This window comes from Triplophysa dalaica, chromosome 7 (genome assembly GCF_015846415.1).
Source record: "Triplophysa dalaica isolate WHDGS20190420 chromosome 7, ASM1584641v1, whole genome shotgun sequence".
Lineage (NCBI taxonomy): Eukaryota > Metazoa > Chordata > Actinopteri > Cypriniformes > Nemacheilidae > Triplophysa > Triplophysa dalaica.
In genome coordinates, this window is record NC_079548.1 from 9,951,120 (window position 1) to 9,964,180 (window position 13,061).

Genomic DNA, 13,061 nt, shown 5'->3' on the forward strand with positions numbered 1-13,061 from the left:
ACTGTGGCGGTAATGGACAAATTAAAGGAGAAGTTCACTTTACATTATTCACTCACCTTCATGTGATCCAAGACGTCCATGTCTTTATTTCTTCTGTAGAAACTAATCCAAGGTTGTTGAGGAAAACATTTCCGGATCTACCTCCTTACAATAGAGTTAATTGGGTCAACCTAATTTAAGGTCCAAATTTCAGTTTCTTCCCAGCTTTAAATGTCTAAACGCGACACCACCCCCTGGATTATTGTGTCTTCTAGCGAAACGATCAGTCAGTAAGAAAAAGTATATTTTTTGTACTATTTAACCACAAATACACGGCTTGTGTCCCCGTTTTGCCCTTTCACGACTTCCCGCAATACATAATCATAATTTATTGTGCATCCCTTATGTAAATAATACGAATATGTGAATAACTCATGTCACATAGAACCTATTAAGACATATAGGTTATGATTTGTTGAAAAAGCGCAGGCTCATTATGTTCATTGTGAGCTTAATTTCTTAGTAAAACTGCACGCTAAAGGTAAAGTTGTAATAAGATGCAACATAGATACTACAAGTCATTTCTTAGTAGACGATTTGTATGTGTTTGATTTGACTGTCATACGTTAGCATTTGTGAGAGATTTAGCTCTAGCGCCTAGATTTTAGGTTTTGTAAGCTCACCCACCTACACACACTTTTTTACCGCTTCCCTCTCTTTCTCTCACTCTTTCTTTTTTCGTTGTCCCTAAATAGCATCAGAATGTCCTATTAAATGCTCTTTTAATTATTCTTTCTGCTTGTCTTTGACCTTGGCACACATAATCTCCTTCAGTGAAATATGACGTGTGATTCACTTCAGATACAGCTGATCAGAAGATTGAGCTCTTCAGCTTGCTCTTAATACGGATGATGTAAGCACACGCCGACTGAGTGTTGTTTGAATACACAGACACATGGAAACAGTCATTCCCAGATTGTCACTGCTGTCTACTGGCAGAGAATAGTGTAGAAAGGTTCTGTAACCTCTAGAGATTTCTCCGGCCCTCCAGCGCTCTCCGTCTCTCTCACTTTCTCTCTCTCTAATGTTCTCTTTAACCTGGCCAAGTGAGTCGCTTTGGCTGTTTACCCCCCACTGCTCTACCTGAAGGGTAATATCACATGCACACACACACACACACACACACACACTGCTTCTGTACCATTTCTCATTACTGACATTCAGGATCGAAACTATGCCAGATGTATCTGTGACCCTTACACACACATAGTGAAAGTAGCTGCAATGTTAGTGTGTAATTCCTTTAACCATAGCACATCCTCTGTGAAACTGACCCGGATACATGACTGTTCACTTAGTCATCCAGTTTCTTCACATTAACACATGTAGGCTTTTCTGTAATAAGAGGTCATGTGTGAACAGACCTGTTGTTTGGTCATCAAATATGTGTAATTTAAAACACATGTATCACATCCAGTGTGATCGAGTGACCTTAAATTCCTACCAACATCATCTCTGATTCTGTATATTCATGTTCTTCTTCAAATACATTAAACATCTGTCACATAGAGTGCAGTTTTGTTTCCTCCGCGGTAGCACATCATCACCCTCGCTTCTCTATGTCTGAGTGCTCGGGTGGTGCGAATGTGTGTAAAGTGCGCTAATGAATATGTAACGTGTGAAAGAGCATGTAAACACATGCTAAGAGGGTCCCTGCATGTGAAATGGCCCAAAATTATTCAAAGCTGTAAGGATTCACCCTCGCTAAGTGTCTGTGTGTGAGAGAGAGCATGTCATAAATATAGGTTCATTAAAATATTCTGAGGAGCTCAGTGTTGTGGAAAATGCAAGCAGGTGGGCAGTCGTGACAAGTCTGTGTTGTTTTGTGCGTCGGGGTGACTTGTGTCCTCTCGTCGAGCACATGCCTCATCCTGGCACCTGTTTGCTCTTAAACTGTTTTGGGTTGCCAAGGCTCCAATTCAGTCCTTTTTCCTGCAGTTTCCTACTTCACTTCAATTGATTCACTTTCTTTTAGATTGGATGTTTTACTGCTTTGTGTGTGCGTGCATGTGTGGTGGGTTTTTAGAGTGTGACAACAGTTACTATTGCCCTCTGGGTCTAATTAACACCCCATGGTTTTATCCAGACGTTATCCCGTACGTATCAACGCTTGAAAACATAAACACACACGCACACAGATCTAAGGTGACTCTTGCTTACAATCTGTACAACATTATTTTGAAGAGCAAACAAGCTTACAAAGTGCTACATAACAAGAAGGAGAACAAACTGGGCACAGAAACTGGTGGAGAGACAAGCTTAGCATAGCACAAACTATAGACCACTTCGGAAAATGACAATGCTGGAGCCAACACTGTTCCAAAATAAATCCCTTATACAAATATATTTAATTATAATTCCATTATATATGTGTAAGATATATATGTACGATTTAAAAAAAAATTGGAAGTGGATCTGGACCTTTGTGTAAATCTTGCAAAGTGGTCTATACTCCCCATAACCCCTTCGTAATGGTCACAGGGAGAGACTTGATTTATATAAGTGAGGACCTCTTATCATCCCAATAGTTATTACGATAATTATATTTACTGTACTGTAGTGTAAACCAGTTGTAAGCAAACTATGATTTTGTATATTAACATTGTATGAGCCTTTTAAATTGTGAGGAACACTCCAGTATGACAGGACAAGAATGTTTTTCATGTGGCTATATTACTATATTTGTGAGAACACTTATCTCCAAAATTGACTTTGGGGTAAATATAGTATAAATGTGTCTCCAAAATATAGTTAAATGGGTACACACACACAGGGAGTGTTTTCAGTCACGCATGTTTATACAGCCAGCTCAATTTTACTAACCAAACACCTGGCGGACAGCTCACAATTAAACCTCTGTATATCAGAATGCTGCTTCTGTGTGTAAGTGGAAAGAGTGAGACTTGCTCAGCAGATTCATTCAGTCTTGTTTTGCTAACAAAACACACTTTAGTACTTTTAATTTAGCTAAAAACAGATGTATTTTGGGGTAGTTGGGAATTTGTTAATGAATTACACATTTACATTTTTTAATTTGGCAGATACTTTAATCCAAAGCGATTTACAAGTAGGAGAGCATATAAACATTTTGTCAACACGCTAAACAGTACCGTTAGTTTACAAGGTCGTGCTACTAGGAGGATTAAAGCTGGAGTAAGCAAGGGTAGACTGAACAACAAATATTTTTTTTAGACAGACAGACAGAGTTATTGGTTAGTCAAAAAAATGCGGAACAGGTTTGTTTTGAGCTTTTTTAAGTTGTGAAGGATGCTGCAGTTTGGGTGGAGGCTGGTCCACCACAGGGGAACCGAATGAGTAAAGGTTTTTGAAATGATTTGGTACCTCGCTTGATGGAACAACCAAGCGTCACACATTTCCAGACTGAAGATGCAGGAGGGGATATAGACCTGGAGCACTGAGTTAAGGTAAATCGGCAAATTTGCCGCTATTGTTCTCAAGGCCGGTGTCAGAGATTTAAACTTGATGCAGGCGGCAACTGGCAGCCAGTGAAGTGAAATCAGGAGGGGTGTTGCATGGGTTCTTTTAGGCTGATTGAAATCAAGACATGCAGCTGCATTCTGCATCATTTACAAAGGATTGATTGCATTGGTTGGAATGCTGGCAAGTAGAGAGTTGCAATGGTCCAGTCTTGATATGACCAGGGCCTGGACTAGTAGCTGAGAGGCATGCTCCTGTAGGAACGGCCTGATTTTCCTGATGTTGTAGAGCCCATACTTCCAAGTTCGAGAGGTTGCTGCGATGTGGGAAGTGAATTTCAGCTGGTCGTCGAACATCACCCCCAGGATCCTCACAGATTTGGTGGGTGTTATGGATGAAGATCTGAGCTGAATGGTAAGGTGATGTTCAAATAATGGCTGGGCCGGAATAACCAGGAGATCTGTCTCGGGGAGGTTGAGTTGTAGGTGATGCTCTTTCATCCAAAAAGAGATATCCAGAAGGCAGGCAGAGACACGGGCAGGGATGGTGGGGTCATCTGGCTGAAAAGAGAAATAAAGCTGCGTGTCATTGCATAAAAACGGTATGAGAACGCGTGGGCCTTAATTATTAGACCCAGGGAGGTGGTATATATAGAAGAGAGGAGAGGAGCAAGAAGGGTTCCCTGAGGAACTCCAGTTGTCAGCTTGTGAGATCTGGATGTCTCTCCTCTCCAGGATACCTTAAGGATCTGCCTATGAGATCAAACCAGTTGAGTGCGGTTCCAGAGATACCCAGTTTGGAGAGAGTGGATAGCAGGATCTGGTGGTTTACACTGTCAAATGCAGCAGAGAGATCAAGCAGAATAAAGATAGATTACAAGAATTTAGCCCTGGCCTGCCATTGGTTTTCAACTACATAATGTCCTTTCTTGAAGCCAGATTGCTGACTGTCCAGAAGGTTGTGCTGGGAGAGATAGGCAGAGAGTTGGTTAAATACTACTCTTTCGAGGGCCTTGGAAAGAAAAGGAGTGAGATTGGTCTGTAGTTGCTAATCACTGATGGGTCGAGTGTTGGTTTCTAGAGTAAAGGTGTTACCAGGGCTTGTTTAAATGAGGTGGGGACAGTACTAGTGGTGATGGAGGTGTTTAGAATGTGTGCGAGTTGAGGCAGTAATTAATAAGAATATTCTACTGTACTGTAGTCTCTGGCAGAGAAAGTAATCTAAAGATTTGTATGTTGGCACGTGGTGTTTATTAAATGCATCTTACTACATGCACATAAAATAAATGGACATCTATTTAAGAGATGACTGGCGTTGTTGTCTTTGACCTGTCGGCGGGAGTGGGTCAGTGTGTATGTGACTGATGATCAAATGGCAGTGTGGCTAACTGTGCCTGGAAATGTGGTCTGTCATTCCTGGAATGTTCGTTTGGTCTTTGAGCATAAATCCTCGCTGCAACTATAAAGGCTTTAAATAAAGTTGATTCAAAATGTGTCATCACAAAGGACTACGAACAGGACGATCAACACAATTGAACCATGTGTCTTTATGGCTGCCTTTTATACATCCAAAGTTGACAAAGTACTAGAGAAATTAAAATGTGTATAAAATTATGTAGTTCACCTAACGTATCATTTTATCGGTCTGTGTGTGTGTGTATGCTGTAGCTTGGCAGGTGTATTTTTGTTAGGATTGAGAGGGTAATCGGGACGGATTAGAGCTAAAGTAAGTACAAATGTGATGGAAAACGTTTTGAGTTGCACATTAAGCCCCCGATTTCTCATCTAACCCTCTTGCCCTCCACACACACACATGCATTATTCTACAGATGGATGGAGTAACAGTAGTAAGAGGTTATTGAAAGGGCCTCTTTAGATTGCCCTTAGAGTTAGCAATCATCAAACCAACGTATATGCTTTTCTTGGAAGCGCTTTGTTATGTTTGTTTGTGTCTGTGTATGTATGTGTGTTTGGCTGCAAATAGCCTGTATGACCTCCAAATGTCGCACGGGGTGTTTCTTAATAAAGCATCGCTTGAGTTCATATACTGTATTAAAGGTAACATTTAAACCATCTACAGAGAATTGTACTACTGAGTAAGTGTATTGCTTTGTTTGATGGTTATATTTTTAAACTGATGCAGTTGCGGTGGAATCATTGTGGAAAGCTGGTGAGCCACAAAATCCATTTCAATCCCTCCACTTAACGGAGTTGAGACCATTACACACCTTTCCCCAGGCATGAAAAACTTGGAATGATTTATCCAGTAATGACAAATGTCTGGATAAGACATTTAAGGTGGACTTTAGAGGGATGAGTTGATAGATCTCTTGGGGTCTACTTGTTAAGCTAAAGCACCTACTTAAATGTCCCTTATAGAAGTTCATGTTAAAATAAGGTGGTCGGGCCCTATTTGAACCCTATCACATTTATGATTCCTCTTCCTCTAAACTGTAATGTCACTTGGGATTTGAGCATCAATCTGGCCTGGCCCTGGACCCTCATCTTCAGAGATGCAACGTTTTGCGAATGTCACGTTGTATTGAATTGTGTGTCTCAATCACTTGTATATTGGTGAAGGAACTGTAGGAAATGCAGCCCCTTTTCTAGAAAGTCAAATTGTGTTTCAAATACCTGCCCTGTTGTGGTGCATTTGAAGAACAGAGAACATCAGAGAATAAAATGTATTTGACAAACATAGATTTTGTGTAAGACCGATTCTGTCAGGCTCCATTCACTCAGCCTGATCTGTGAAGATCTTACCATATGTTCAAAATAACAATTTATACCAAAAATCACCAAAAATCAATATGAGCATGTGTTACCTGGTAGTTTTTCAGTGTTTTCCCATTGTGCTGTTCTTTTGTCCACATTCAATTTCTAGATGTTCTGTGCCACACAAAGACAGATCGTGTTTAATCGCAATTTGTTCTCTTTGCTGTTTGTTTTATTAGGATTCAGTAATGACGGGGGCTGTGTGTGTTGCTCTGTATTCAGTGTCCATCACGACTCTAGACGTCATAATCGTTGTGCTCTCTTTGCTCTTCACTGTTCCCGAGCTAGAATAATTGGTTAATGGCTGTATAATGATGGTTTTCATGTGCTTTTTCTGTTAATAACCTGCTTTCAAAGTGTGTGCGTAAATGCGTATGTTATGTATCATCGCGTATGCATGTACGAGGGAGTATTTTTTTGTGTGTATGTGTGTGTAACGCTTTCTAAATGTTTTTCTCGTATATATTCAGACTTCAACTGGTTTGAACAAGGACATGTATCGATGACCTGATTGACCTGCTAAGTGTGCGTGTGTTTCTGTGGGTGTGTACGTGCATATGTGTTTATTGGGCGATTATCAACAGTTTTACACTTAAGCAGATGGTCCAAGTCAGTTGGTGAATTGTTTTCCACAAGTATGATGCCTTGTACCATTTTACAGGCGTTGACAGTACATATCACCTCTCTGTGAGGTTTTAAAGGAGATCAATGTTTGTGTCAACTTGAGGAGAACTTAGGTTTCACTAAGACCAGATTAATGTTCGTTTGTAGAGTGGTATCTGAATGTTTATTGACTTTGTCATAATAAGGGATTTAATTTCATATTTTAACAATAAATGTGTTGCACAACAGTTCCCCAGCACTATACATAATGCTCACATTTGTTTAAGCAGTCTCCTGATGTCCTCACCCTCATGGAGTCTCACTTATCACTGAGACACATGAAGCACAGCCACATCTTTTTCCCCTCTGGAAAATATGGCACTGTTTTAGAAAGCAATGTCGCTGTCAGTGAGGAAGTATAAGAAAGAGAGAGACAGCAAGTTGATGTTTAGTTATGCTAATGCATACCATCAGCCGGCCGTCTCCTTCAGTGTGAGTTTGCTATCCGCTGTGATTTGACTTCACCTGCATAATTCTGAATTTATAATGATGTTCTGAGGTGCTGTAAAACTCAGGGAAAGGAGACCTGGACAGATTGTGCTGTTATGATCCTCTGTGATCTACACAGTATCTGTTAGAATAACTGGAACCAAGTTTCTCACGCTAAATCGTGTTCTTTCATCAAAATGAAACAACTTGCTCTCCTGTTGCGTTCCTATTAGCTAAACCGATATGGTGACTCCAGGGTAAGGGGTTTGATTCCTAGGGAATCCACAAGTTGATAAAAACCTCCACACATCTCTTTTTCATCCAAATTTGTAAACATGTTGAACCTGGTTATCAAATCAGATTTTAGACCTACAACTATAGTTTATAATAGAAAGCAATACATACTTGTATTAGGTTACACGTAGAGTATTCTCTTTAAAATATACGTGATTAACTGAATCAGAGTTATGAGCAGATGTTGAACATAGACACGTTTTTACACACAGCATGGCCTGAGCAAACACACACACAGCCTCTTTCGTGGTGTTCGCGGCCCCCTTAGCAAAATTATTAGCAAGAGAGCGTCTGGTGGTCATTCCGGTCCTGAGGGTTGTGTCTCGAAACACTTTAGTAGAAAACCTACAGAAAACTCATTATTCCAGTACTCTTGCCTGCCAATTACAGATTCCAGTGAACATTCAAAGCCAGTAGCTAGTAATGTCAGAACATAGACATAAGACCTTTCATTTTCCTGAGTGAGTCCAGAACAGTTGACAGAGATTGCAATTTAGCTGACATGTTTTCATTTTGTCTGATAGTAAAACATTACGACTGTACTCTAAAGGCTCAATCTGGTTTTGTTTTTCACCAATTCAAAGCACTTTCGTTTGATTTGGCTGAAATGAAAGTGGTCTTCACGGTTGAAGTCAGACACACCCTTCAGAGTTTGATGTGACAATGGAATCTAATAATCAACCGAAGGAATAAGACGTGAAAATACAAGGAATAAGGAAGATGAGAGCCTTACTGATTTATGTGTTTTGATGTCTTTTGTGATTGTATAGAGTGAAGAAAGAGAACAGGAAATGATGTGGAAAAGGCAGGGAAACAACCAGGAAATATGATGAGGCGTCACCCATTTGTGTTCCAAATTATTGTTTGAGGTTGTTTTTATGGAAACCACAGTGTAATGTTAGCCTACATCAGTAGAGCATATATACTTTATATAGTAAATATATATTACTATAGACAGTTTCATTGGACGCATGCACCTGGCCCGAAGTTAACTTCTGGTTTGTATTTGTTTATCGGTCTGACTAGTGGCTAGTAATATAACTTTTATATTTTAATCAATTTATAATATTATTTTATACTTTATCATTTATAATATACGTTCTATTATATAATAATTGTATTAAATAGGCTCAAGAATTTGTTGAATTTCATTGAATGTTAATTTTATTAAACAATTTATTCAATGGATCGTGTAACAAAGTAACGGTTCTTCTACTGGTGACCCAAAATTAAGCTTATGTTATTAGGCTTAAGCTTATGTTAAGTTTGGGCCACAAAAGTGTGCATGCGCAGTAACATTTGTATGCGTTGTATGCCTCTATAGAGACTGTGAAGCTGACATCACGCCATATGTTGCATGTTGCAGTGGAACCACCATTTTGGGAGGATAATACTCCACTGCTATTATTGTTTTGATATGTACCGTTACTTGTTTTGTTTGACATATGGAGAAATAGAAAGTGAAAGAACCATGGGCTTTTCCTGAACAACGCAGCAAAACCGACCTACCATAGTTATATTTCCCAATCAAACATTTTTCTCTATAGGAACTACTTATCCTCTAAAAACTCTTCATAATTTTCCTCTTTCACCTTCCTTTTTCATTTTTATTCATTACTGTCCTATTTATCTCCTCTGTTGCGGCATCATGGAAAGGTTTTATATTCTAAAATGTAAATCATTTGCAATGTGAATGTGCCGATGTGAACTGCAAATTGCGATCCAAATAGCTGCGCCATCGGGCCCAAGAGGTCACTCGGCTCTGGTGATGAGATCACTTTAAGTTTTAGCTGGACAGAATATTTTTGGTGCTCTAAACAACTTCCAGACTGCCTCCACCTATATCAGTTTCTCTCACTTCTCATTTGTTTTTTTTCACCACACTCTCAGTTGGGTCCCCTCTCATCTGTCCCGCTGTTTGTGCCTTTGTCAGTGTGTATGTGATGGAAATACACACGCGTGTCTGTACATCATAGTCTTTCAGCAGGATATCTGTGCACTGATTGATATGGTCTCCTGGGGAGGCTCGGATGGAAGACAGAAGCATGTATGTGTGTAACTGGACACAAGCAGCGTGTCTCCCCAGCCACACCTTCAGCTGTGTGTCGAGAGGACAGCGTTACTTCAGAGCTCTTTTCAGCCGCTGTTCTTAGACCATCAGGAGTTCCTTGTTCCATGATGTCAATAGGACAGTAAAGAGCTCTACTAACAGTTATGAAACTTACTATTACTGTAACAAGCTATTTTTAAATCACATTTAGAAAAAAAGCAGTTTGCACAGTCGGTGCTGTGAGTATTCTTTAAGCTCGCTGACTAGGGAGTGATGTTTAACATTTTTGCTTAATTGTTTATATTTTTCTTTTAACCAATCATTGTGGGTGTGATGAGTTAAATGAGGTGAGTTCATGCAGTAGAGACAGATGTGTATTTGTGTTCTGGTTAGGGAGGGGTGTTTAAAGAAGGTGTTGCAGGGTGAATAGAGCCTGTGTGACTCTGTTCATTCATATTATGTGTTTATAAAAGCTATATAGTGTATGTTTGTGTTTGATGGACAAGTCCTGATCGAGTATTCTTAGCTATGCCAAGCTTGTTGTGATCAAACCTATTTATAAAATACATTGATGTAAAGAAAATATTGTTTTCACAGAGAAAACAAGATTTTTTGACCTGCATTCACATGCAGAAGTTCTGTTGTATGAGAACATTGTTGTTAAATATCGCCTCCTAGTGGAAGTCCGAAGAGATGCTTGAGAATGTAAAGTGACTATGTGAGACACAAATTTGTTTTGTTTTGAACTTTATTAATATTTATAAGGCCAGAAATCTTTTAGATTTTGTATCTTTTATTTGTTTTATTTTCAGTTTCTATTCTTCTTAAAAAAATGTAAAGAACAAATGCCTTACTGCCATGATACATACTGTAATATCATGCATGCTTAAGAGTTATACAATAATTATCAGACAAATGGTTATAGATTTTATCAGAAAATATCTTTTTTTTTAATGTTGAAAGTGTGTAGTTTAAGATATGTTTAATCTTTTATGTCTGCTTGCCTGAAATATTTTAAATAAAACACACGACAGACACTTTCATCCTTACAGTCTTCATGGCTTTCAGTGCATACATCTTTTATTTAGATTTATCAGTATTTTTCTCTTTTCTGTCTCTCTAGGAATGAAACGGCCATTTAGCCCCACTGAAGAAGAAACACTGACTGAACAGATCGGACATAGGGGCGTGTCCTCTGATGGGGTTGAGCTTACTAGACAGGATGCCCCACCTGCCAACCATCGTCCAAAGCGGGAACGCAAACACAGGTCGTACACACTCTGCGAAGTGTGCAACATTCAGCTGAACTCCGCAGCACAAGCACAGATACACTACAATGGCAAAACACACCAGAAGCGGCTCAAACACATAAACAACAGTAACACAGGTATGATTATGTGTCGCTCTCTGGTGTTGCTTTAAAATTTAGCCCAAAGGCTATGTTCTTGAATCAGCATCTTTTCATGGCCAACAGCATCAACCTGATCTGGGCCAACCTGACCATATCAATTAATAATCAGTGCCATTTGATTTTATGGGCGTGGTTTGCAGCAATTTAAAGATACTGATTGGTTGATGCAGTGTTGTGCATAGACAAGCAATAGGATGTAAATCCAAGAGCATGTTCTTCTGGGATCCATATGTCCTTATGTTCTCGTGCATTTTACTTATGTGATTTACAGAAGTAGGACAACATTCATATGAGCCTCTCAAATTTCTGGATTTTTTGCCCATTCATTTCCTTTTTATTTAAGGTTAAAGGATTGTTTTTGATTGATCTTTTAATATGAATGTTGCCTCAAAGCAAATAAAGGATTTTCATGCATGTTCATGTCCTACTTGGCTAAATCACATCATCCACCTTGTTTAGAAATGTACAACACTACTAGTTTCTATTATAAGTGTTACATTTGTAGAAATTATCATCCCAAAATTTCCAGTCTGTATCTTGTGACGCATCAAAAAACACAGAAAACCTTGGCATGGCAACAGTGTTGCCGAATGTACATGCGTGTATAAAACACACAAATTTCGTATTAAAAGGACCTTCAAAGGCACAGTCGACCACCTTCATGTTGTCAGCAGGGTTCTGATAGACATTGTCGTGTAATTCATACCCTTAGACCTCATTGTGTCCATCTGCAGTTAATATGTTTTTTGACTCTACTCGCTTTTATGTTACCATGGAGATGCAGCTTTTAAGCCCAACTGATAGGTCAGGAAGGAGCATTTGAGAGGCCCGTCTGATGCTGATTGTTGTAGTTATGGAGGTAAAGACAGGGCTGTGCATCTAGACAACGGGCTTGGGATAATTACAGGAGAATTTCAAGACGTCAGCTAGCTGCGGGGGTCTGTTGGATGGTTTCGTGTTATGTTATCTCGCAAAACAAATTCAGACATGGACAGAGTCAGGTTGAATCATGTGATTAGGGGTGCCTGAACAAATAAATTATTATTAATGTGAACAATATTTAAATATTACTATAGAATATTTATTTTCACATGCTTAGCTACACACACACAAACTATAGGCACAAATCCATGCCACAATTTTCTCTTCTAATGCAAATGCAAAATTAAAGCTAACTTCCATGCCGTTGTTTCTTAGACATAAAGACACACGCATGCACGTCCAATCATATGAGCAGCAGTCAGATCCACTTCAGGTGCAGGCTCTCATACAAATAGACCATAATTACATAGCAACCGAACATGTTCACCATGGAAATGCTCGACATGGTGACGCCCCCTTCAGCAACGGGGGTACAGCCACTTACAGTCTCAAAGCCAGCTCGATTTTGTGCTCTGTGTGTGTGTAAGTGTCAGGCTTAAAGCAGGCGTCTAAATGGCAGAGCTCTATGCAGATGCCTTTTGTGTAAGTCGTTTGTGAGTGGGGGGCTATCTGTGTTTGCATTCAAACACAAAGATATAAAAGCTCATTGATTAGCCATTCCGCTGGTGTTTGACAGTATAATAGAAGTCAAATTAGACCGGACAACCTTTCCCATGAGCGGACGACAATGTCTGAAGCATTAGTAACAGAAAACACACACATTTGCATCCTCATATGTAGGCTTTGTCTTTTCAGTTTCGCCTGATATTTATTCGTTGTTTTCTCTCTGTCCACAATACTATAAAACAGAGCACTGGTATTCAATCACAGAGCGCCATGTACAATACATTACCGAAGCTCCCATGTTTTACATGAGAGAATTTATTCACTTTGATAAAGGTATATTTTACAGAATGATGTTCATTTTTATTATTATAAAATTAAATATATACAAATGTATTTGCAGTTATTCCTAAAATCAAGCATGCTATGAATTTCCATTTTTATTACACATTATTTACAGAGCACACAACCATATAAA

General features: G+C 39.2%; 1 protein-coding gene across 5 annotated transcripts in view; it reads left to right on the plus strand.

Moving 5' to 3' along the window:
• Positions 1-13,061, plus strand: part of znf385c (zinc finger protein 385C) — a 74,093-nt gene that overhangs the window by 10,175 nt on the left and 50,857 nt on the right. For 4 of the 5 annotated variants that reach the window (XM_056753354.1, XM_056753351.1, XM_056753352.1 and 1 more), the window contains exon 2: positions 10,811-11,074. In XM_056753354.1, coding sequence (XP_056609332.1) covers positions 10,811-11,074 — 264 coding nt within the window. Of the gene's footprint in view, positions 1-10,810; positions 11,075-13,061 lie in introns of those variants that run through there. The other variant, XM_056753355.1, reaches the window with a different exon arrangement.